The sequence below is a fragment of the Peromyscus eremicus genome, chromosome 16_21 (assembly GCF_949786415.1).
Source record: "Peromyscus eremicus chromosome 16_21, PerEre_H2_v1, whole genome shotgun sequence".
NCBI classification, from domain to species: Eukaryota; Metazoa; Chordata; class Mammalia; order Rodentia; family Cricetidae; genus Peromyscus; species Peromyscus eremicus.
This window is the reverse complement of record NC_081432.1, coordinates 57,433,037-57,460,000: the sequence shown is the minus strand read 5'-3', so window position 1 is coordinate 57,460,000 and position 26,964 is coordinate 57,433,037. Positions and strand designations below refer to the sequence as shown.

Sequence of the window (26,964 nt, the reverse complement as noted above, 5' to 3'; positions counted from 1 at the left end):
GCTGTTTTTCTGGCCCTTTAGCAGGATTCTCAACTGCCTAACTAGTTAAACAATATGTTTAATTCCGCCATGGTTCAGATAGAGGCCCGGCAGTATAACTTGGAACTGTATTTATGCTGTTACTTGGACGGTCTGTCATTTATGCATTCTACAGTTGTATCTAGTGGATGGCTCCTGGCCACTCTGCTCTGGGCATCCTTGTATACATTTTTTAGTTGGTGTGAGCACTTTCCTCTATGTGTTTCAGAGTGAAAGAGCTCCAGGCAGGCATGCACATGGGCTAGTTCCTCCTGGCCAGTGCTCTCAGATGAGAAGATGTCTTCATTCAGGCCTCCTCTGCAGCTTTCCCGGCCCTCCCTATTCTCACACACTTTGTCTCAACCACACTGCTCTTTGATGCCCTGTGAGGCTCGTCCTTGACTGACAAGGACTGATGTGGAGCACCTTTTACTGTCGATGGGTCATTAGGATAATTAAGGCATGTATGAGAATTGCCCCATGTAGGCTAGTCATTAGAGAGAAAGCATTGTCTGCCTTTTACATCTAGCTTTTAGAGCAATGGTTCTCAACCTGTGGATTGGGACCCGCCCCACCCCAACAAAAGACCACTGGAAAACACAGATATCTACATTATAATTCATAACAGTAGCAAAATTACAGTTATGGAGTAGCAATGAAAATAATTGTATGGTTGGGGGTCAGCACACCATGAGGAACTGTATTGAAGGGTCATGGTATTGGGAAGGTTGAGAACCACTGTTCCAGAGCTTGGCTGTGAGTTATTCAACTATTCCATGTGTATCAACTATGTTCTCCCAGTATGGAATTTTCATTTTGATTTTCTTCATACTTGCTGTGTTACTTGGTGGATGGAAACTCTGATTTAAATGACATCCAGTAAGTCAATATTTTAGATTCTGCTCGTATTTCTTTTATCATGTTTGAGGTTTCTCTTTCAGAGGGCCTCTTTTCCTAATGTTTTTAAAGAGCACAGCGGGGAGATGTTAAGTGCTTTTAGCACGTTCTAAAATGGCTCTGGGAGTCAATATGGTTGAACTTGACAGTAAAACAACTTTTCCAGCCCCCTTTATCAGAACCTAACTCATTTCACGAGGTCTGGCTCAAATAACTCTGCTGTGAGATGGTCTATATGTCAAATTGCTCTGATTGGTCAATAAATAAAACACTGATTGGCCAGTGGCCAGGCAGGAAGTATTGGTGGGACTAACAGAGAGGAGAATGGAGAGAACATGAAGGCAGAGGGAGATACTGCCAGTCGCCACCATGACAAGCAGCATGTGAAGATGCTGGTAAGCCACGAGCCACGAGGCAAGGTATAGATTTATAGAAATGGATTAATTTAAGATGTAAGAACTAGATAGCTAAAAGCCTGAGCCATTAAGCCAAACAGTTTAAATAATATAAGCGTCTGTGTGTTTATTTTATAAGTGGGCTGTCGGACTGCCAGGGTTTGGCAGAACCGGAGAGAAAACTCTCCAGCTACATAACTTCTCCTTCAAAGATGGCAGTTATCCAGCTTCCCTCCCAGTTCATTTAGGAAAAATGCTACTGGGTTAGTTACACACATAGGTTACCCATTAGAAAAACTCTAAGTTAGGGGGCACTTCTCCCCCACCCCCACCTCAGGAATATGCACGCAACTCAGGCAGACAACCCAGAAATGACGCCACAGGGACATTCATTCACCAGATATATTTGAACTCTAAGCTCTTTGAGCCATACACGTGCACAAATGATTCAGTGGGTGGAGATCTTCCCCTTCCCCTCCATTGAAAACATTTCAAACTTAAAAGATTGCTAAAGAGGTTTGCATAATGTGCGTCATGGAAGTGTTGAGGCATTGTGACTTTCACAGTGCTGGGAGGTCCCGGGCTTGCCCATTTCTCCCGGGGAAAGCTCCCCCTCCCCTCTCCCCATGTTCAACCCAGTAAGAGAATCCCTTGATCTGCAACAGGTTAACATCTACACATGGCAATACAGTTTGCTAAGACCTGGGTCATCTATAACGCTGAGTTTTTAATGCCTACACGACAGAGTCATGTCAACTTTTACTAAACTGGAAACGTCTGCTACCACTATTTGGAAACACAGATTATTTCCAAGGCTTTCACTCATTTAGATTTTTTTTTTCCAGAACCTGCATCCTGAAAATTAATGTGGATTAGAAAGTCAGCCCCAGGCTCATAATCAATCCATCTGCAGAGCTGAGTCCAACATTTCCTCCACTAGAGGGCACCATCTCTCCACTATTTGTAGTCTTTGTTGGTCAATAAAAAACCCAAACCCCTCCACAACAAAGGAAAGTCAAAGCATTTGCTTATTGTACACTCCTCAGGTCTGAATTTGAAGAGGAGACTGATTTTCCGCATGAAAACTTGGGATTCCACAAGCAACGCTGTCCTCAGTTCAACCATACTGTACTGTGTCCAGTACTATATTGCTATATTCACAGTAGAACGGACTTTGATTTTCTGAGTGATCAGTCTAGGTTTGAAGTTTCTATTGAAACTAACATACACCTTAGTCAAAAAAAAACCACAATAATCCCTCCATCACGTGGCTGTGTTAGTGTTCTTGTGTGTTTTTCTGAGGCTTAGATCATGGAAGTACTAGCCCACTCTGTGGTAAATTGTATTTGCATCCAAAATTACTTGTTAATGAACAGGAACGGATGAGGCTTGACACATGGAGCAGAAAGTATGGTTCTGTAGCTGTATCTCCTGTAATGCACTTTGGGCTAGAGAAATACAAAAGTCACACGTAACAGAAACAAAGAACTTTTGAGCACATGGGCACGGGATGAGTGGCACTGCCATCCGTTCATCCATCATCCTTTTGTGCTCTGCGATACTCAGCTGTGTCTACGTTCTGGGGTTCAGCATCATCCAAGTTGTTTATAACTGACACTTGGATCTTTGTTTAAAAACGGGTGGTCTTGACAGCAAAGAGGCTGGCTAGTTGGTTATATATTGACATGAGACATTGCTGTACCCTTTACAACTCAGCATTAATCACGAGAGCATGTAATAATATCAGGTTATCTACAGTAGAGTCAGGATGCATTCAGAAGCAACGCAGGGATGATGTCATTAAGCAGCTAATGTTGGACAATCACTAAATAAAAAACATCCGGATTTTAAACGCACAGCTCAAACATCTGTACAAATATACAAAGTGGGCGGGGGGCAATCGTTCAGACACCATGAGACTTTTATAATAAATAGGTTTGTCTGAAATCGGTCTCTGTCACCTGGACAAGCCTCCCCAGTGGCCATGGGAAGTCCTATGTGGTAGTGGTGTTCAGAATCTACTGAGGAATATCTTTGGGGCCAAGCTCAATTTTGCCTCCAGGAATTTGGACAGAGCTATATGATGTATTGACTCAAACTGAAGATGATCCCAGGCTTATTGAGCTGGATGGTGCTGGGGACACCCCTTGTCTATACAGGACACGGCTGGGACACCGTGCAGTGGGGTGTACCCTCAAATCATTAAAATAAATGCTGGTGATCGTGCATGTCCTGGGAATGTTGGGATGCAGAGGACTGGGTGAGACCAGGTAGGGGGATCCCATGCAGTCAAAAATCAAGTTTACTTATGGTCCTATATAAGTGGCCAGGAGAAAACACAACCACACACACACACACACACACACACACACACACACACACACACACACCACTGGAGCAGCTCACAAATAACTTAAATGCTATTTGTTACTGATGTCAATGGCTTGGATCAACAGGAGAGAACAGAGATACAGGCTGTACTGATCGTTTAATAAGAAAATACTACCTTTTTTTTCCTAGAACTTTCTAAATAATGGATTATAGTTAATGAGTATGAGTTGATTGGGAGACATGTCACCTTTTCCTAGCCCTTTTGTCCGAGAGGCTTAATTACAAGGAAGGAATCGCAAACAACCAAACACCCAGGGACTTAAAGGCAATTAATGTTTTGGACAAACGACGAGGGGAAGCATGATAAGAGGAGATGCGTGTTGTCACGGGCGTGCTCAGTTGGACATGGAGGGCGGCAGGCCGGGACGCCGGGTTTGGATGATTTTTGGCTTTGGGGAAGTCTTTGGATCCTCTTCTTCATCCATGTCGCTGTCGCACACATGCACGACGACACTCGGTGTGGACTCGGTCCCCGCATGCAGCTCATACTTCTCTCCTGAAAAGCAAGACAGCAGGTGAGAAGGAGGGAAGGATTCCTTTGGCTCAGTTGCTGGGTTTTTGTTTGTTTATTTTGTTTTTGTTGCTTTTCTTTGTTTTGTTTTGTTATTGTTGCTTTTGAGAGAGGGTCTCTCCATATATAGCTGCCCTGGAACTCACTCTGTAGACCAGGCTGGCCTCAGATTCACAAAGATCAACCTACCTCTGCTTCCTAAGTGCTGAGGTTAAAGACATGCACCACCATGCCCAGCTAAGGGGAGGATTCTTAAAAGCTGTCTTGGCAGGGTTTGCCAAGGAACTAGGACAGACATCTTTAGGTGTGTTGGAAAGCCTGAGATCTGGTATTGGATGGAATGAGGGGAGTCTATCAGTCATTGTGCCCTGGCTACCATCTATCAAATATCCAACTGCCATCAGTCCACTATCAACTGTCCAACGCCAAATAAACCACTTAACCTTTCTCAGTCACAGCAAGCTCGACTGTACATTTCAAAATGGTACTTCCATTCTGTTGATTGTGAGGACTCAATGCATCTGGCAATATAAAACTTTGGCTCTTCAGTACACTCCAAAAGCTTGGCTTGCAGTGCTACTGGTAATGGTATGAGCTGGAGCCTCAAGAGGGATTTGATGGGACCCTTGGCCTCTCCTGCCTCCTTCTTTTTGCTTCCTGACCTCCATGAAGTGAGTCAGCCTTCTCCATCATGACTCCCTCCTTAGGAACTGTGCTCCATGGAGCCAAGGGAGCATGGACCAGAAGCTCTGAACCCATAAGTTACAGTTGAAGTCAACTTCCTTGACTGATTAGTTCAGGTGTTTTGTTACAGTGACAGGAAGCTCGCTCACACAGCCAGTTAGTCATACCTGTGACTGTCTGATCCCGGGTCATGCTGCTAATAGCTGACCATCTTGAGTCAAACACTTTTTGGATAAGCTAGTCTTTAAATTCTCCTCCAGGTACATAATACTCACAACCATAACTGCTCCCAGGTGCAATAAGAATAGAACATTGCTTGTCCAGAATCTGCAGTGGTTAATGAATAACTTGTAGGTATCATTAAGACCCTAATTCCAAGAGTCTCGTTCTGTGTGTGCGGGTTGGAGGGACATGGGCATACAGATGCATGTGTGTGCATGAACATGTGAAGTCACAGGACAGCCTTAAGCGCTATTCCTCAGGTAAATCTACCTTTCGTTATGGTTGTTGTTTCTTTGGTTGTTGTTGTGGCTGTGTTGAAGTGGGATCTCTCACTGCATGGAGCTCACTGTGCAGGCTCGTTTAGCTGGCCAGCAAGCCTCAGGCCCTGCAGTACCTTGTCTGTAAATGGCCAGCCTGTTAAATGTGGGTTCTGAGGATTGAACTTGGGTCCTTATGCTTATCAAGTGCTTGTGGGCACATTAGCAACTGAGCCGTCTTTCTGGTCCCTGTTTTACGATCAAATCACTCTGAGGTATCTGTCAGTAGCTGTTTCTCGAGCATCTCTCATGGTCTTCCCCATCACTGGCTACAGAGGGCTGTTAAATAATGTTTGTGCCTTAGCAGCACAGTCCAGTCGAAGCAACAAGACCTCCAGGTACAGGAGCAAGAGCAGGTGGGTCTATGCTTATAACTTCACAGCTGTTAATATCCCCATCTTCCCCTGAAACCTCACTTCCCATCCTTCATGACTCAGCAGAAAAAGACCTTTGAAAATAGTATCTTCTAGATTGCATCTTGGTCACCGGTTCCCCAAGTCTCACCAGATCAAGTTCAGATGCCCTTGAACTAGTCCAGAAGTTTCTGCGTCATCACTCACCTGTCTTTCCCCATGAGTTCACCATTTGTGCTTTGACTGGGCAACTTAGCCATCAGCTCCCAACATGGCCACCTTCTTCTGCCACCCTGTGAGGCAATGTCTCACCTCTCTCTGTGAGCTCCTTAAATTGTGCTCGCCTTCCAGGATGATGACCTGGATACCAACCCGTGCAGGAATCTTGCCTGCTGTCCTAGGCCTTGATGACTAGAGTGATTTCTCTGAGTCCTCATGATAAGGTGTCAGTCATCTGTGCCACTGTGCACACCCTGGTAAGCAACTGTAGTGGAACAGAAAGCCTGCAAGGCATAGACTTCAACTTTGGATGCTGACACCGAAGATGAGGATCCCGGATGATGTTATAGGTGTCAAAGCTCTTCCAAGTGATGCTGGGGAGGAAGGCCCTCCCACTCAGTCACTATTATTTGTTATTAGAATCCCTAAAAGGTATCAGAGTTCTAACCTCTAGTTCCGGTGACTGTGATCAGATTTGAAAGTAGGGTCTTTACAGATGATCATGTTAAAATGAGGTCACTATGTTCACGGCCTTACAAAAAGGGACAAGTCTGGGGAGACACAGAATCTCACACAGAGAATGCCATGTAGAGAACGGGTCTATGCTGTCCAAAGCCAAGGAAAGACCTGAAACCAGGAATGGGTCCTTCTCGAGTACCTTCAAAAAGAGCGGTTTTCTGCACACCTTGGTCTCGGAGCCTCCAGAGATGTAACCAACAAGTCTAGTTGTAAAAGCCATTCACTGTGTGCTGTTCTACAGCCTAGAAAGCTAATGTAGCCACGCTCTGCTTTTTACCGAGTCAGAAAGTGTTATTCGTTTTAAAGTTGCATGTATATGTTTGTATGCACATGCATGGTTGCATGTTCCTGTGGGAGCAGGTGTGGAGATCAGAGGACAACCTTGGGCATTAGTCCTTGCCTAGCCATCATCTGAGAGAGGGACTCTTTGCCGCTAGGTACCCCAGGCTAGCTGGGCCATGCCTGTTTGTGACTTGCCTGATTTAGTTTCCATCTCGGCCTAGGAACACTGGGACTATAAAAACACACTAGTGCCTTTCTGTAGGCTCAGGGATCCAAACTCAGGCTCTCCCATTTTCAGGGACAGGGCTTTATTCACTGAATCTTTTTCCCAGTCTGAGAGCCAGCCAGGAGCTCTTTACCAGATACCCTCAGCCAGCATTCCATCATGTCAGCAGGAGCTTCCCGAGTCATGACAATGAATGGTCCCGGAAAACAGAGGATTAGGGCTCCCAGTGCTTTGGAAGCAAATGGGATAGAAGCAGGCAGAGATGCTGTTCTGCTCCACATGAAGACTCTGAGTCAGACGAGCTGAAATTACAGGCAGGCAGGACTGCATCAAGTCTTATGCCCCCATCCAAGTTAGCGGATGTGGACAAGTCAGCATGGCGCCCCGTTTGGCATTCCCGCTTTGGAGTGAGCTGGAATGGAGAGCAAGCATTAACCCAGCAAGGGATTAACCCCCTTTGAAATCACCGTAGGCATGTTGTTGTTATGGTCCATTTAATGTGGCATAAAATGAATTGTATTGAGTGGGGTTTATCACCATGATTGTATTTTGTCTCAATGTAAACAAACAAACAAAGGAACACAAAAATCAAAGCTCCAAAGTCGAAGAGGTTGTTTGAGGACTGATAATGGGGGCGGGGACTGAAACCAGGTTTATCTGAGGGATGCAGGAGACAGTTTGGGGCAGCTCAGCGGCATCTCCAAGCCCTGCTTCTTAGCTGACTTACTAGAGGTGCTGGCTAACAAACAAACGTGCACCAGCAGGGGGCAGCAACCCTGAGGGCTATGATCTAGTGGAGGTGTGTGTGTGTGTGTGTGTGTGTGTGTGTGTGTGTGTGTGTGTGTGTGTGTGCGCGTGTGCGCGCGCGTGTGCGTGTGTGCCTGCGCCCCACATGTGCCTCTTGGTATTCTTCAAGAGAGACAGGAGGAAGTGATTCCTGAGGCCTCCAATGAGATGACAGTCCTTTCAGCAGAAAGGATTTCTTTTGGATTGTCACACTGCAAAAAAACCTATATTAAGGAACCCCCAAGAACCACCGTGGTCCTGTGCACTGCACTGTTTATTGTGAGTCCAGAGATGGAGCATGTATATGCATGTGTGTGTACATGTGTGTATGGGACCACAGAAGGGATCTGCCATAACAGTGTGAATGTGAAGGTTGTGAAACTTAGGCTGATGTGGGGTGACAGAGGCAATACAGGCCAGGCTAATGTGGGGTAACTGTGGTGATGCAGGCCATCACGAATGTAGTCCCTTTCCTTGTCTTTTGGCAAGAAAGCTATCCTTGTTGGAAGCAAGATGTCATTCTGTAACCCTGGAATTCACCATGTAACCCAGGCTGGCCTGGAACTGACTATGTAACCTAGGCTGGCCTGAAACTGACTATGTAACCTAGGCTGGCCTTGAACTCACCATGTAACTCAGGCTGGCCTGGAACTCACTATGTAACCCAGGCTGGCCTGGCACTCACCATGTAACCCAGGCTGGCCTAGAACTCACTATGTAACCCAGGCTGGCTTTGAACTCATTAATCCAGGCTGGCCTGGAACTCATCATGTAACCCAGGCTGGCCTTGAACTTGTGACCCTTCTGTCCAAGCCTCTGAAGTGCTGGTGTTTCTAGCATTCTCTACCATGCCTGGGTATCCTTTTCTTTTTTCCTTTCCTTCCTCTCCCTCTCTTCCTCTGTCCTTCCTTCCCTCTCTAATTCCTTCTTTCCTCCCACTTCCTTCCACTCCCTTTCCTCCTTCTCTCTTTTCATGTCCTTCCCCGTTCCCTCTCCCTCTCCTTCCCTTTCTCCCCTCCCCCACCCCTTCTCAATTGTAGTGAAGCACAAAGCAAAGCCAGCTCTCTGTCCTTCCTCTCTGCCTTGCCAGGATAACAAGGATGCTCCTTCCACACACTCCTCTGTGTTCGCACCTCTGGAACGGAGGAAGTGAGGCCCAGGAGGGGACCGTAGCATTGGGGTCCACTCTGGTGTAGCCTCTGCATGTGGGGTACAAAGCGTCTTCAGTTACTCTCATCAAATCAGACTGCACATGTAAGGGATGTTTTCTGGCTGTGGTCCAGTTAAGGCCGACATCTCATTGTGCTATTTTGGGAAACACTGTTACTATCAAAATCCCTCACAGCTTAACATCTGCTGAGTGCCTACAGAATAAAAAGAAATGGCTTTGGCCTTACTGGATTGAATTTTTCTGTTTTTGGCTCTCCCCTCGGGCTTCGGTTAATTCTTCCACCGTGAGGGTGACGTCAATGCTGTCACCATGCAAAGGAAACAACTGGGCTTAGTTGGGGACAAAGAGCACGTCAAGCTTGATCCACCCAGGGTGGGGACAGTCTTGCCATGGCACAAGTGAGGACAAGACATTGAGACCTGTTTCTTTGCTGGGACAAGGAAAGCATTCATTTGTCACATGCTTGTTTCTTTGTCTGCATTAGATCGTCCTGTCCCCTGTGTGCAGAAACTAGGCCAGGGCCCAAAGCCATCAAAACTGTACCAGTCAGTGTTTCTCTTGACCTCTGCTGAGATGCATGAAAAACGGTCCAGTGTGGGCAAGAGTCAAATGCTCATTTAGGCCGCCGACACTGACCAAGGCTCGGCTGTTGTTCAAATAGATGCTCAAATTCTGTCCCCCCTCTCTTCTTGAGCAGGTGGAGTCAGGTTGGTGACAGTGTCCTAGCTCCTGCAGGATTCAGGACAGACCATGTTGCAGGCAAGATACTTCCTGTCAGTGGTGAGCAGGGTCCTGAGGAATGCTGTGGGATAGTGTCTTCAGGAAGCTACCATCATGCCACCTTTGACTCTAGGAGGTGACTGAGCCCCTCCTGTATCTTTTCTAGACTAACTACTGGTTACAGAGTTTGTAAACACTGGCGTCCTGCAGAGGTGTGAGGGCCTGGAGATGGTGCAGAGCTGCACGCATGTACATTAAAGCGGAGTCAAGACTCTTTAGATTTTAATACTTTGGAGGGAAAAATCCTTCCTGGTGAAGGGAAAAAGAAACCCTCCTGAGACTTCAGGCTTTGGAGACTAGTCCTTATCGTGTGTCCTGATGGGGAATAGATGGAATCCCTGCCCCAGGGGCTTCCAAATATAGAAAAGTCTGACAGTGTAGGAGGCTTGTTCCATTGCCCCTTCTGCTGCTCTGGAAGATTCCTAGCCCCGCACAGCGATGCCCTTGTAGGAGGAATATACTTCCAGGCTGCTCTCACCGACTGACTGACGACTCTGGAAGTAGTCACCCCTTTCCTTGCTCCCATGATAGATAGAACACGTACCATATCTTTACGTCTGCATCCTTTCTACTCTGTTTGTCCTCAAAGGTCTTTCTGTCAGTCCTCCAGGCTTCTAGGTGGAAGTCCTTCAAGCCAGGCACTTGAATTCCTTCCCTTCAACCACCACAACTGATGGGTCTCGGAATTTTCCTCAACAAGGCTCTCAAGCATTTCCACATGTGTTCCTTCCAACGTCTGCTAGGCAAAGACCCCATCCGGGGCTCTCTTCCAGCCCCCTGGAGCACTTCCTGCTGCTCTTCTCACCACGGTAACTAATCTTCTTAAAACCACAGATGGGGACGCTGCCTTGTCACATACTAATAATGTGACTCAGAGGAAGTGGGGTAGCGTTTCCGAGAATTATCAGTGCGAGGGGGCTAGCCCCTGTCTTCCTAGGACACGGAGAAGTAAATTCATGCCGACTACATAACACTCTCCCCAAAGGCATGATATTAATTACTTGGGAGAATGTCACTGTGGTCAGTGTTGCTCAGATAATCTCTGGTTTCCAATATGATGAACTAATCATACAGCATTTAAATAACAAGGCAGTGAGACAATTGCAAAGGGCTTTGACTCAGTGGGTCTCCAAGAACCCTAAAAGGTGAAAGACAGGCTGGGTCCCGAAGATGAGTGTGTAGCTGGGCACCATAGAACCTGGTCCTGAAGACAGACCCATCCTCTCTCCCCAAGTCACTACTCTCCATTTTCTTAATTGTCATTGGTAAATCTCCTTTCTCCTCTCTCTTCCTACCCATATCCACACCTCTATGTCTAAGAGACAGAAAACTACAAGTTACTATTTTAATGAGACCTTGGATTTTTTTTTGAGGTAGTCAGAACCATTCAATTCTAATACTCAAATATATCATCTATGTATTATCTATAATTATCTCATTCAAGTGTGTGTGTGTGTGTGTGTGTGTGTGTGTGTGTTGCTTCTCCATCACTCCCTGTATTATCACCTTGAGATAGAGTCTACTCATGGAGCCAGAGACTCAGTTTCAGCTAAGCTAGCCAGCCACCAAGCTTGTAAGACCTGCCCATCTCCACCTCCTCGGGACTGACCCAGTTCCAGGCACACCTCTCCACGTCTGGCATCTTATACTAGAGTTGGAGATTTGAACTCAAATCCTAATGCTTGCAGAGCAAGCACTCTTACCCACTGAGCTCTCTCTCTAGTCCCTCTGGTGGTATTTGTGTCCTGCATTACTGAAGGCAGGACATAGACCAGTGAGTGAATATCCACTAGTTAGTGCTCACTAAATACAGGGTTGATTTACAGAGGGCACTGAGCTGTGCATAATCATCTGAGTAAAGTCTCAGACACACCAGAGGCAGCTGGGAACCACTGTAGTAGGACAGAAGGCCAATAGACTCCTATGGTGTCCAATGTGGGGCTCAACTATCCACATAAGGCCTGAGAAAGTGGTCTTTCGGGTGGGCTTGGCTCTTTTAAAAGGCCCTGCTGTGCAGCTGAGCACTGGAGCAGCCAGGACTGGGTACAAACTCCTGCTTCAGGCAGACACAACAAATTCCCAGAGCTGGGGCAGGTAAATACAGCTCTGGAGTGGTACCCACCAACATGAGACTAGGCTCTCAGGAAACAGAGGGGGTGATCCAGCTGCCAGCAGGCCATATGCAGAGCCATGTGGTGGTAGCCTAGCAGTTTAAGATTGGGCCTACAACAAAACAAAACAAACCAAAACATCTCTGAACATGTTACAATGTGTTTAATAATGTACTTAGATGCTAAATAAAGAAAAATGAGTATAAACAGCCATAGAAAAATAGTTTAAAAATAATAAAGTCTTTAAATAAAAAGTAAAGCATTATAAAATAAAAACATAATGCCACATAAATATGGGAAATACACAGGGCATCTGGATCCTGTATGGTACTTTGTTGACACTGAACTTTTTAAATGCTAATGTATGTACAAAAAATAGCTGCTGAGAGATATTGGATTATAGAAACTGCTAAATTAAACTAATCTATATATTTTAAGAATGTCTTAACTTCAAAATGGAAGTCAGAAAATATGTTGCGTTGGGGGAGAGGTTATGCCTTTGCTTCCACAGGAAACAAGAAGTTATTATGGTTCTCTTCAAAATTAATAAAGATCAGATTTAATCAAGGGAGACCTCCCTCAAATCTGCAGCCAAGATTTGAGGGAAAAAGCCAAGAAAGACTATAGGACAGGTGACATATATGCTGATTCCTCAACGTGGGAACAGCTGAGACTGGATGAAACATGACAAATCTTGTTGGCTACAGAATCCACATGACTTATTATTACATGCCATCCTTTCATATGGCATACATAGAGATTTATATTAAAGTTTGGTTATGTAGTCCAAATGACTTATAAAGTTCACAGATAACTTTTATCTGCTCAAACATAGAACAAAAAAAACCATCTTTAGCTGACTTGTGCACACCACACATTCCATACTTGTGTTAATACACACACACACACACACACACACATATACAATACCTAAAAAAGTTTATGTGTTTTCAGGAAAAAAGGACCAGATGACAATGAAGACAAGTATCTCAGGTGATCCAGCCTCTCAGAATGCCTCTGTTAAGTTTCCTTAAAATTCAGAACAACTTCAAAGCTGCTAGTTGAGATGGTGTAGCCGGCCGGGCGGTGGTGGCACACGCCTTTAATCCCAGCACTCAGGAGGCAGAGGCAGGTGGATCTCTGTGAGTTCAAGGCCAGCTTGGGCTACAGAGTGAGTTCCAGGAAAGGCTCAAAGCTACACAGGGAAACCCTGTCTCGAAAAACCAAAAAAAAAAAAAAAAAAAAGAGAGATGGTCTAGCCTCACAGATTATCCAGCCAAGACTTCAGATAAGTCCTGCACTTTCCCATCACACAGAGACTAAACAAAAAAATAATACAACTAGTTCTCCCAGGACTTGATCATTGTTTCAATTTTCTCAGGGTCCCCTAAAGATGTGTGGCCCCCAGACAACAGGAAGCTGTCTAGAGAATATGATTCCCACATTCCCAAGAGATGGAGTGGATGTTTTTTGGTTATTTGGTGAGTTATGAATACTTGTCCTCATTTAGGGGGTTGGTTACAAATTGTTATTGGTCATGGTCAGGAAAAAAGCTAAACAAAGGAGATTAGATCCAGAGATCTCTTTCTGAAGGGAAAAGGGGGGGAATACAGTAAGAAATGATGGTATAAAAGGATGGATTGTTGAGTCTACTTTTAAATAAACACCAATCTTAAATATTTTACATTGGTATGAATTTTTATATGGATTTTATTATACTGTATATATGTTTTATTCTTGTGTAAGGTATTGTGCCTATACAGCTCATTTAAAAATATAATGTGAAGTTCTAGCCCTTGAAGGCTATATTGCAAACTGTTTAAGATAATTAAGAAATGTAGGTGAGTAGTTAGTCATATATAACAATCAAACTTGTAGTCATGTAGGTGTTTTCAAGATTAAACAGAGATATATTTTAGATAGTTAGGTGGTCTCCAAACACTTCATGGCATTTAAAATGTCTTCATAGCATAAGGCTTTTCATGACAGTGGGATATGTCTGCTCCTGGCAGCACCCATTTACTTTAGAAAAGATAATAGGCATTGAAGAACCTCCTTATGGAGTTTGTTTTTATTTGCGGCAAAGTTAACCACTGAGAAAAGAAACTGCCTTTGCCTTGCCTACTGATAGTATGCTGTCCACATTGGACAAGCAGGACACAAAAGAAGGCAACTGCCAAACTTTGCCAAGACAAGATAGGACAGTCCTTCAAAATTCCTGCTTCACAGAAAAGTCTGTCAGATATTCTAGGCCTGTAGGTCAAAGATAGATGCCCCAACCTTGCAGGGGAACCTTGAGTGACTGTGCAGGCAGTCAGATGTTTCTGTCATTCCTTAGTTTTGGAAGTTCCTTGCTCTGTACTTCCTGTTTAATCAGGTAATATTATATCCTTCTCAGGTCTCTGATGGGGTTGAAGACAAGATAGTTATAGTTACAGTTTTCCTTGTTACCAAATTCAGAAAAGAAACTCACAAAAGAAGTATAAAGTGTATGAGGTTGAGAGACATAAAAGCTTAAATTGTTTATCTAAGAAAATGGTTTGAAATCTAAAAAGATATTTTTTAGGATGACAATATAAGTTATGATAAAAAATGGTTTAGGTATAAAACTGGACTCACAAAGGATAGATAATACCATATTTTCTCCAAATTTGTCAAATACACATATGGACTAAATATTGTGAATGTAATTGTTACTTGATAAGTGTTCTTACTGTATATAGTTTTACTATGTTAGAGTTAAAACCTTTCTTTTTTATTTAGACAAAAAGTTATGGGATATTTGTACACTATGTGAAGATGTATTGTTGTGATTAGTGTAATAAAAAACTGAACAGCCAATAGCTGGGCAGGAGGTATAGGTAGGACTTCCAGGCAGAGCGTGAAAGAGGAGAAGGAATCTAGGCACTAAGGAGAAGTAAGACGTGTGGAGGAAGCAGGATGGGCAGTACAGAGATAAGGTGAAAAGCTATGAGGCAAAATGTTAGATTAATATAAATGGGCTAATTTAAGCTATAAGAGCTATTGGGACAAGCCTAAGCTAAGGCTTAGCTTTCATAATTAATAATAAGTCTCCATGTTGTTATTTGGGAGCTGGCTGGCTGAATAGAGAAAGACTTATTACACTCCTGGGTCCTTAGCTTGTTTCTCATTAAAGAATGGCATGTGTTTTCTAGTCCACCCTGGTACTCTCCCAGTATTTGCAACAGCTTAAGTTCCTGAAGGTCTTTAGAAAAGATGATGATGATGATGATGATGATGATGATGATGGAGGAGGAGGAGATGGATTTAGCTATGCCAGATAATCGATAAGATCTTGCTTCTCCTTTCATTCTGAGAGCAGCTGGGTCTCCTCTTTGGTCAGTGCTGACTCCCTTTAGGTTGTGACCAGAGCCTCATGTGAATCCTGTGTGTACTCTCACACTGTGACTTGGGTCCCTTTCTACTGTCTTTGTGGTAACACATTCACCCACGACCGTTGCTCTACTGTTTGACTATTGTTCTAGCTTTCTCCTTCAAGCTGAAAAAGTGTTTAGAGCAGGTATCTGCTTTGCTTACTGTATGTCACAGAAAGCTGGCATGCCCTTAAACTGAGTAATATCTCTGTTATTGAGCACTTCCTACATTCCAGGCACAGGGCTAATTCTCTAAGTGAGTCACATAAAAAAGTAATTCTTATTACACAGCTTTGTGACACAGACTGCATCATGACTCAAGGGGCAGGAGGGTAAGGAACTTGCTTCAGGTCATAGAGAGTATAGAATATACAATCTAGATTCAGCCTCACACCTTGAGGTTTAGTCATAATCCCAAAGCAAGAGGAGAGTCTAACTTCATAGTGGATATTCTTTATAGCCAGAAAAAAAAAAAAAAAAAAAAAAAACAGGTATTTTGAGCAGAGGGCAATGAACACGTAAAGATCACAGATACTGAATAGCTGCCTATTCACAAGGTTTAAAATGTTTTTTTTTAAAAATATTTATGTATTATTTTGTGTATATGTTTGGATGTGCATGCCTGTACCATAGACTGTGTGTAGGTCAGAGGACAACATCCTGAAGTCAGTTCTTTCCTTCCACCATGGGCCTGGGGATCGAATTCTGGTCATAAGGCTTGGCAGCAAAGACTTTTATCTGCTGAGCCATCTCACTGGCTGATTCCCAGGATGACACAAGAGGAGAGAAAGAACTTACTTTTAAGGAATGGTAGGGAGGACAGGAATTACAGAAGTGTTTCAAAGAATTCCAGTTGTCTCTCAAGGGTTTTTGCTGATTCCTTGGTGTTTGTACACTTTTATATTTAACATTGGTCAACCCTGGAGAAGAGCAGCGTGCCCCAGCCCAGACTGGGGACCACAGTGTCACCATTACAGTCTCTTCTCCTATGTGCAGGTGAGAGTTCCACGTGGTGCAGGAGTGACTTCCCAGCAGAGGTAGGTGTCCTATCTGCTCATGACAGGAAACTGCCACTCATCTGGATTGCTAGCATCCTCCCTCTCTGTCCTGCTTCTGAAGATGGTGAAAGACGTAGAGAGGGAAAGAGCAGGAAGAGGAAGAATTCACAGGGGACTCATCACAAGAGCTATTCACCTCCTCTAGAGGTTTCTACTTCATGCTGAATTGTGGTGGCCTTCAGTCCCTCCTGAGACCTGGAGGACCCAGGGAACTTCACAGAATGTGTCCACAGACTGAGGGCCAGAATTCATGATGTAAAGATGGAGCGAGAAAGTGCAGATGTTATGAGTCAAGACAGGTTTTATGTTCCACTCAGCAGGACTGAAGATACATCCAAGGACCATGTGGAGAAGAGCGGAGTATTTTTTTTTTACATGTATGCCCCTTCAGGGAAAACTCTTGGAGAGGAAATAGAAGCTGATAAACACCTGTTGGAGGACCAGAGCTCTGCATCCCTTGTGTGGAGAGCCATGGTTGGAGACCATGCTGACTGGGAATAGGGGAGGCTGCTGCTGTGCTTGAAGTTCATGCCTGTGATCAGGATATAGCCATCTTGAAGTGTGAATTGAATCTTCATGCAGTATTCATGCCATATACCCAAAATATAGGTGCTCATTTATATTTGAAATGGAATTGTCCTTACCACTGCATCAGAGCTTGGAATAGCTATGTCTTCCTTGTGAGTTACATTAATTAGTGACAGATATCTTCCACGTGAGGGAAACTGTGTGCTAAGCAGCCACCACAGCAAAGCTTCTTTACTATGACATGTTTTGATAGAGTAGAATTTGGGGAGGGGGGGGTGAGATCTAAATATAGCGGACGTGGGCAACTTGAAACTGAAGTACCATTTAAAATCCTCCTCTGCAGTTAACTAAAATTGATCTCGCTAAGCACAGCTAAAAATAGCAGGAGGGGAGAAGGGAATAGACAATGTTTTCCTCTCTCCCTGCAGGCATTCTCAGTGGCAATGAGCATGACCTTCTGCGCCCTCCAGAGAGCAGAACAAAGGCTGGCACTTCACATCTGCTCAGCTCCTCCTCCTGTTTAGTTGGGTGGCACTCTATTCGCCATTTCTGCCCACTGCTGTGGATACGCTGTTTTTTTTTGGGTTGGGATTTTATTTTCCTTTTCTTTCCTATTATATTATGAAAAGAATATAACCCTGTACTGCTTCTCAAGTTAGGAATAGCAGATATCATAAAACAAATAGAAATGGATAATTTCAGCTCATTACCCACCTCCAGGTTAGAATCCATGTTAATGCCTCTGGATCAGAAGCACAAAAACCCTCGTTTCATAGAGACACCCCATGAAGAGAGAAGAAGGGAGCAAATTCTGTGCTGTAGTCCCCAAACTGCCATTTCAGTAAAGCAAGGGATGCATTAACCCCCCCCCCCCAAAAAAAAAACCATGGGGTCTGTGAAGTGGATGATACAGAAACTCACAACTGATCAGCGTGTAGAGAATGAATCTATGGAATGTTGAGCTACAAGAGACATCTAGGCACACCCCCTTTCCCAAGATCTGGGGATCACTGGGGAAGAATGGGTAGAAAGGTTGTAAGAGCGAGAGGTGGGAAGGAAGGGGTGACAGGTGTCTTCTGGATATTACATGACCTCTGCCCTCCTGAACTCACAGGGGGTGGAGCTGCTTTCACAAGACCAAGCCGTGCAACGTTCTGGTATGGAGAGGAAAGCGGTTCATGAACCCCCAACCCTGATGAGGTGGCTTCGGGGGGAGGGTGAGTCTATTTTCTTTAAGAGTGTGGGTTCTGGTAGACACTATGTTGCAGAAGATGGCCACATACTGATGAGTATATGGACAGCCCAAAATGGAACTCTGTGGGTTATTAAAAAAACACAAAAAAGATTCAAAGTTGGGATAGGTAAGGAGTGAGAGGGAGAGTCTGGGAAGAGTAATGAAGAGGAGTGGGGGTGAGTATGATCAAAGTACTTTGTATGAAATTCTCAAAGAATTAATAAAAATATTATATTAAAAATAACCTGGAGCTCAGGTAGTTACCTTTAACATGAAATGAGTTATAATTTGTCACTGAAATAGTTTTGCCAAAGGATTAAAGAAATGAACTTTATGAAATCATTTTTAATGGCAATGCTTGATGTCCTTGTTATTGCAAACATTAATTAACTGCTATCTGACTCAGTCTGGCTAAAGCCACAGAAAGCAACAATTTGCTGCTGAAGACACTATCTCTAGGCAGGCTAACATCTGAGGCATAGATGGATTTATGCATTCAGCCACCCAATATTTATTGAGTATCTACTATGTGCCAGGTACAACCGGGAGCCAAGAACGCCAGTGTGAATAAAGCATACACATTCCTTTGAAAAATCAGGAAAGAGCCAAAGCTGAACAACAGAAAATGCCCACAAGGAGAAGTGAGCATTTGTGTGGAGTGCTACAAGGAAAACAACTGCTATCTCTGTCAGTCTGTCTGTCTCTCACCCATCTGTCCATCCGTCTGTCCGTCTGTCTATCTATGTATCTATCTATGTATCTATGTATGTATGTATCTAGCTATCATATCTCTCTATCTCTATCATCTATGTATGTATATATGTATGTATCTGTCTATCTATTTATCTATCACCTACCTGTCTGTCATCTATCTATCTATCTATCTATCTATCTATCTATCTATCTATCCATCATCATCTAGCTACTTTGCTATGACACCTTGTTGGGGGATAGGACACACATGTATGTAAGGGAAGGATGTAGGGAGGCTGTAGTCTTGATCTCTCCTTGTTGTGCTTGAAATAGCCTGTGCTGTAGCTCGAGGGCCCACCTTCAGCTCCCACATTGGACCCCCACTTGCTCAGGGCAGCAGTGTTGGGAAGGGTTTGGGTGATAACAACTGAGCATCAGTGAATGGATTAATGCCAGTCTCATTCCCATGAGGCTTGGATTAGTTACCACAGTGTGGGCTGTTATAGAGCGTGCCACAAACTCATATCCTCTGTGGGTTTGCTTTTGTTTTAAAGACAGGGACTCACTATATAGATCTGAATGAATATAGGCCAGGAACTTGCTATGTAGACTAGGCTGGCTCAGACTCACAGAGATCCCCCTGCTTCTGCCTTCCAAACCCTGAGAATAAAGGTGTGCTCTCCCACACCTGGCTGCCTCATGTCCTCTGGGTGACATATTAACTGAGCAGGTGCTGACCTTAGGTTCTTGGACTTCCTAGCTTCCAGAACCGCTAGCCGAAACAAACCTCTTTCTTTTTATAAATCGTTGAGTCTTGGGTGTTCTGTTTCAGCAACAGACAGTGATGCTAATGGCCTCTAATAATGACCTCTGTGATATTTTCAGTCCCATTATTGGGCACAAGTCATTTATCCACATGGGATCTGGAAGCAAAGAGAAACAGCCTCAAACGCTGGCAAAGGATGCAGATAATAATGTCCAAAAAAATCCATCCAGGTGGCAGATGTTCCAAGGACACAATACCAGTTGTCCTTGCAGAGGAGGAAACCCTGGATGTTGGCGACCTTGGCGTTTGCTATTGCACATGGCAGTGAATGGCTCCCATCTCTGTGCACGCCACACACTGGGTCAGGCTTTCTGAAAGGCAGGAGTGGTGTGAAAGCCCACCACTAACTCAGGGTTAGAACAGAAGTTCTGCCCAAGCAGAACAGGACCTAAGTTGGCGATACTCCGTAACAGAAGAGCATCTGGCCAAGGGGTGGAGCTTCACTCCCTAGAACCAGAAGAGACTCTGAAACCACCCAGCTGCATCACCCTGGGGAAGCCCATCTGTCTTCCCACAGCTCAGTCCTCTAGTCTGTGACATGGGGTGACTATGGCTCCAGGGCACTTGCCAAATAGTATGTGGTATGTTTATGTGAGGCAGGAAGGCAAAGGCCATAGGTTACCCTGCTGTCAATCACCTTTGCTCAACCCTCACAAGAACCGCCCTCCTTTTCTGACTTTCTGAGGTCATTTCCTCTCTGCCTCATTTGTGGCAGGTTCCACAAGTATCCCTTCCAAGGCCTGATCCCTGCTCCAGGTGTCCCTTCTCTCCATCTTTGAGGTCACATTTGTCCCTGACAATGACTTCCAGACCCTGGACTGTGAACCAGGGAGGGTGACTGAGTCTGGCCTTGACCTCCTGTCTGTACCCACTCTCTGCTGATGCTGACTCCAAATGAAAGTTTACGTCCTTGATAAAAACAAAAAGTGACTAGAATTTTCCTGGATTACCAGCTTCAAGGAGGTGGAGCACAGAGCTGTTGAGCTGTGATCTCAACACATTTTATACCGAAGAGCCGCTTCGGTAAAGAGTGAAGACCAGGATGCAATATGGCTGAAATATGTGCTTGTCATGTAAACATGAGCACCTAATCTCCAGAACACATGTGGGCATGGTGATGCACACTTGTAATCTCAGTGCTGAGGAGGTCGACAGATGCATCCCCGAGACAAGCAGCTTAGTTACTTGGTGAGTTCCAGGCCAGGTGAGATCCTGTCTCAACAAGCAAACAAACAAACAAACAAACAACCCCAAAGCAGAAAAGGTAGATGGTGCCTGAAGAGCAGTACTAGTGTTTGACTTTTGGCCTACACACACTCACTCACTTACACACACTTACAGGATGATGTAAGTGAAGGATGTTAAACACAGCCTTGGAATTACCTGGGTGTGTTCTCAGCAATTTATGTTCTCACCCTGGGACCCCAGTCTCCAGTCCTATAAAATGCAGGTCAGCCAGCCAGGGTCTTGGTAATTCTACAGGAAGATCTATTTGTTGATATGCAGAACAATTATCCAACATGTTCACTCATGTGCCTGTTCACAGCTGGGTCAAGCTGGCACCCCACAGGGTCCCTTGGGCTATAGAGAGTTCCTGCTGTGGTGGCTAATAGCTTTCCAAGGCTTGAAAAGACTTTAGCAGACTGACTTTGCATATGGCACTACGCTACTGCGCTCCACAGCCATGATTCTCCTTGATTCAGACCTCCAGTGAGTGAACCAGGCACTCATAAATGCCATCACTCTGTTCACCAGCCCATCCTGCATACCTACTGCTTCTCACAGTGGCTCTCTAAGGGTAGAATAATAGTCATTTCTAAGACTCCAAAGGTCAAGTGGCTCACTGGTCCACCAGGGGAGGCTTTCTTCTTAGGCAGGCCCCACACTCAACAGACACTCATTCTCTCACGGAGAATGCTTATTAATCAAATCAGCCCCCGTCTTCACCTGAGAACACAGTAAGTAGTGTGATCATTTCTTCTTGGGAATTTCCTGGTTTTAGCGCTGAAGTCCCATATCCCAGGATTCCTTCCATGCTTGGCAAACCAGGACCATTTTTCACTCTACTTCCCATGGTTGACAAAGTATGGTGTATATGAGAATCTGGGTTTCTGGAATGGGTGACACTGGATCAAACATTTCCATGACTGTGTACGGAATACTGGGAAGGTTTTATTGTAAGTTCATTATTCCTAGAATTTGGCATTTAGGTGCCAGTGGCTCTTAAACTCATCTGTAGGTTAGAATTGGGAGATTTCTGGACTTTACCTCACTTAGGGTGGAGTCATTCAATGGGAATTGTGTTTTTAAAGTCCACAGTCACCCTAGAAGAACCACCAGCACAAAGAGAGGACTGCAAGGCCATATTCATCCTGCATCGCTACAGTGCTAGTTTCAGCCCCTCCCATTCCATCACTTCCTCTCCTTGTAGAAGACAAGAAAAAGTCATTTGGACTACAAAGAAGCATCACCGACTGAAACTGGAGATGGTATCACCACTGGGTGTAAAATCTGAAATAACATCAGACAAGTACAGAAAGAGATACGTGCAAGAATGCTAACAGACGCTTTAATGGTAATGCAGAAACTTGGGAATAATTCAAACATCCATCCACAGAGGGGTGGGAAAATAAAGTACGGCAGTAAATACCTGTAACTGGAAAGAACAAATCAGCTAAAACGTCCTGACATTGGAACAAAGTGAGCATGTGTGTGTGTGTGTGTGTGTGTGTGTGTGTGTGTGTGTATGTGTGTATGTATGTGTGTGTGTGTATGTGTGTGTGTATGTGTGTGTGTGTATGTGTGTGTGTGTGTGTGTGTGGTGTGTGTGTGTGTGAGTGTGTGTGTGTGTGTGTGTGTGTGTGTGTATGTGTGTGTGTGTGTGTGTAGAGGCTACTATCATTGACTCCTTTCAGGACTTAGAAGTCTTCATTTTGACAAGGAGGCTGTCTCATAGCAGAGGATTCCAGGGTGCATCCTAATATCTGTAATGGTAATAAAACTGGTAAGGCAGCATGGTAGCCTCTTGCCAGCTGAGAGAACATCTTTCCCTGCAGACCTCAGGATGCACAGAGAGATCCCAGCATTGGGGCATGGCCTCTGCATTCAAGTCCTGTATTGCAACTCGGAACCCAGCTCTTCTCAGTGCAGGCCCCTGCATTGCTTTGCAGAAGGTGCAGAGCTGGGCACTGCATCTCATCCATCATCCTTCCCTCCCTCCCTCCCGCTGTCCACAGGGAGCGAGGACTCCATTAGGAATGCAGGTGTGATGGGAAACCTCCGCCTTCAAGCTTGTTCATCTTGTTTGGCGCTTCTAGGCTGCCGACGAAGGCTTACTTTTAAGAAGGGCCGCGAACTTACCTGGTCCTAGTTTGGCCACGGCATAAAGGAGGTCATAGTTGAGGACTGGTGTGGCATCACTGATGGGCTTCCAGCCAACAGGAGGAGATGAAGGGGGCGAGATGAGGAACTGTTTGGCAGGCTGTGGAGGTGCCAAGTGCAGTTTGTCTCCATCTGTCTCGGGGGTCTGGACCTTTCAAACAGAGGAGAATGGGACATGTGATTTTCCCACACCTTTAGCCGGGCAGGGCTTCACTGACGGCCAGATTTCAGTGTCAGTCACGCCATGCTCTCATTTTCTGACTCAGTACTCAGAACGGCAGTTTCTATCTTTTTGATAAGCACCAGGGTCACCTTGAGGGCCTCCTAAACACATTGCTCAGCCCTGCCCCCGCACTACGCTGTATGCACTTGTGAGTGTGTACGTGATGTTCTTCCTCAGGTACCATCTGCCCCCACCACCCATTTTCTGGTTTTGTTTTTTGTTTGTTTCAATTGCACACTGCTGCAACTCTACCGAGCTCCTGGCCCAGTGGTTCTCAACCTGTGGCTTGCAATCCCTTTTGGGGGTCGAGTGACCCTTCACAGGGGTCACTTATGACCATCGGAAAATACAGATATCTACATCATAATTCATAACAGTAGCAAAATTACAGTTATGAAGTAGCAATGGAAATAATTTTATGGTTGGGGGTCACCTCAGCATGAGGAACTGTATTATAGGGTCGCAGCGTCAGAAAGATTGAGAACCACTGCCTAACCCTTTCCATTGCCCTAAGGATAACTATGCATCCCTTAAATAAAGACTACCACTCCAGTCTCTTACTACCCCCTGATGGTGGTCAAGCTGTGTCTACTTCTGTGGACTTACCTAACTGTTTTATGAGAATGGAACCACAGAACAGGTGAGCTTTTGTGTCTAGCTCCTATCACATTTTAAAGGCTCATTATTTGGTGATAGATTATCAATATTTCTTTTTACAGCTGAATAATATTCCTATGTATGAATATACCACAGTCTCTCCATCCCTTATTTATTGAATAACTTTAGGTTGTTCTCACTTTTAACCTATTGTGAACATTGCTGCTGTGAACATTGTTGCCTAAGTATTTGTTTGCGTTCCCTAGTTTTAGTGTCTAGAAGAGTATTGCTGAGTCATATCATAACTCCATATCTTTTAATCAACCTAACCTATCTATCTGCCATATACTGCATACACACACACACATATCACACACACACACACACACACACATATACATATACATACACACACACACAGAGTCTTTCGGTTTTGAGACAGGGTCTCACTGTATAGCTCAGGCTGGCCTTGAATGCAAGGTCTTCCTGCCTCAGGTTGTAGCATGCTGGGATTACAGGCATGCACCATCACAACCGATCCTGATGCAGGTTTTAATAAATGATGATCTGAGATTCGTCCCAGCTACACGAATTTGTAAGAGGTGTAGGATTTTTGCAAGAGTCTGAGGCTAACACCTGAGATCTTTCCTCTGTGCCATGTTTGCGTGGAATCCCACTCACAGATCATTTGAGAGGTGGTTGTTGCCTAGTGATGGATGAGGCCTTGATGGAGATAATAGATACTGACTGCCTAGTGTTGTGGACCTTATGAACATCCCCAAGAACTACCCGTCCCTGTTTAGAATAATGAGCATTTGGTTTTGCAAAGCATAAAATTTATTTTCATAGATTTATAACTCTTTGTCATAAATCTGAATCATTAGATAGTTTTAGTAGACCATTAAATCTATTTAATTTAAATTTTAATCATAACCCTTTTTAGGAAGGTTAGGAGTCACTGTGGTGGGGTCATTTTATTATAGTTCCTAGCTAGGATTTATTGTGCCTTTACCAGAATCCTGTCACTGCTACACACAGACTTCCATGTCATCATCAGGAGAGCTATACGGGTTGCTGATGTCATCATTACGTCTTAAAGATGAGGACTCCGGTTCTGTGGCTTGTCCTAATTAAAGCTCAGCATGGCAGCTCTTGGAGCCTTGTCCTCAGACACAGACACTGCTCTATCTGCGACTCACGATCTGTGCCTAGTTCTTCTCTTGTTTTAAAAACTGTAACTCTTTGAGAATCTCATACATGTATAAATATACTTTGACCATGTTTGCTGCCAGTCCTTTACCCTTCCAACCTCATGTTCTTTATGTTTTACATCCCCTGGGTCTAATTTGTGCTCTCCATATACACTGTCCATGCACATGGGACCATCCACCGGAACATGGTCCACCTTCCAGAGGCCACACCCCCAAGGGAACTGCTTCCTCCTCTCCTAGTAGCCATCAACTGTCACAAGCCCCTTACCTGGAGGTGGGGTCCCCCACCTCATGGTCCTCCTCACCCTCCATGCTGGAATGTTGACTGACTTATCTTGTGTAGGTCTTACACAACCACTGAATTTCTTTCTTAGTGAGCTAATTATAACAGCAAACCAATTCATGCCTGTGTAGTGCCTGCGGCCAGAAGAAGGCATTGGATTCCCCAGGAACTGGGGTTACAGACAGTGCGAGAAATTAAACCCTAGTCCTCTGGAAGAGTAGCCAGTACTCTTAATTGCTGAACTATCTCTCCAGGTCCCCATTTATATTTTAATTTATTGATTTTTAAATTAACAATGACTTTTTAAATTTTTATTTTATGTACATGAATGTTTTGCCCACATTTATGTATATGCACCACATGTACACCTGGTACCCTAAGGGGTCAGAAGAGGGCATCTGATGCTTGTGAACCACTATGCAGGTGCTGAGAATCAAATCTGGGTTCTCGGCAAATGCAACAAATGCTCTAAACCTCTGGGCCAGAAGAGCAAGGCAAAAAGTTACCTGTGCGAAGTAGAGTTTTAGCTTCTTCCCTCGGAACTGGGTCTCATGAAGCTCTATCCGAGCACGGGCTGCAGATTTGGGGTGGCTGAAATTTATTCGGACACGTCGGAAACTCTTAAACAGCTGGAACGTCACACATTCATCGTAAGTCCGGAACAGTCCCTCGAATTTCTCCTGATGAAAACAAACAGAGAAAGAAATCTTTTGGTCATGGGTCTTGTACGATGCCGTATGACAAAAGCAGGCAACCTCGGTAGACTGTTGAAAACAGAAAGTTAAAAACAGAAGGCACAGTGGTCAGACACAGCAGTTTCCTTAGCCTGGGTAGCCATGAGAAAGAGAAGCAGTGTTCTCCACACATCTACCTCAGCCTGCAGCCAACTTTGTTGTGGACTAGAAAAACAATAATAAACCAATCAACTTTTATTGCATAAACCACTAAGGTTTTGCTCCCCCCACCCCAAGCATAGCCAAGGCTCCATACAATACAGAGCAGTAGTTTAAAAAGTTTGATTTGATACACAATTTTAATACAACTGAAAAGCACCCATTACATGTTCACTTGGTCAAGGCTTGTTCTTTCCTTAGGTTTTAGAAAAGTACAGAGATGGGGGTCATTTTGTTCTGATGTGTGGTTGTCTAAAAATTTAACGTGAGAGGCCAACACAGGCACAAATAAGAGAACACCCAGAAGAGAGGGGTCAAACAAATTAAAAGGGAAAAATCAGAGAACTGAATGTGCGTGTATAAAATTAACACTACCTATAGAGCTCTTCCTAGCCTTAAAAAAGAACTTACCACTAGAAAAACCAATGTATACCAAGCACTGTACATTTTAAATAAAGAAATGGGTCTTAAGAGAGTAATTTCTAAAATAAAAAAAATCCCAGTTTTTGTCATAATAAGTAGAAGAGGAAATCCCAAACAATGGATTCTACATGATTCACAGAATTGTGTGTGGTGTAAGTCTTCCAGTGTTGATACTCAGTGTCTTTCTCAATCTCTCTCCAGCTTAGTTTGTGAAGCACAGTTTCTCAGTGAACTGGAGCTCATCATTTCAGCTAGGCTGACTGGGCAATGAACTCCAGGATCCACTTGTCCCTGTCCCACCCAAGCACGGGGGTCACAGCTGCATGCCACCATCCCC

At 44.4% G+C, this 26,964-nt stretch overlaps 1 protein-coding gene across 1 annotated transcript in view; it reads right to left on the bottom strand.

Annotated features, from left to right (window-relative positions):
• Positions 1-1,682: 1,682 nt before the first annotated feature.
• Rcan2 (regulator of calcineurin 2) overlaps positions 1,683-26,964 on the bottom strand; it is a 237,400-nt gene continuing 212,118 nt past the window's right edge. The window contains exons 3-5 of the mRNA XM_059282022.1: positions 25,818-25,991; positions 22,977-23,148; positions 1,683-4,197 (exon numbers count right to left, since the gene is read on the bottom strand). Coding sequence (XP_059138005.1) covers positions 4,037-4,197; positions 22,977-23,148; positions 25,818-25,991 — 507 coding nt within the window. The 3' untranslated portion in view covers positions 1,683-4,036. The remainder of the gene's footprint in view (positions 4,198-22,976; positions 23,149-25,817; positions 25,992-26,964) is intronic.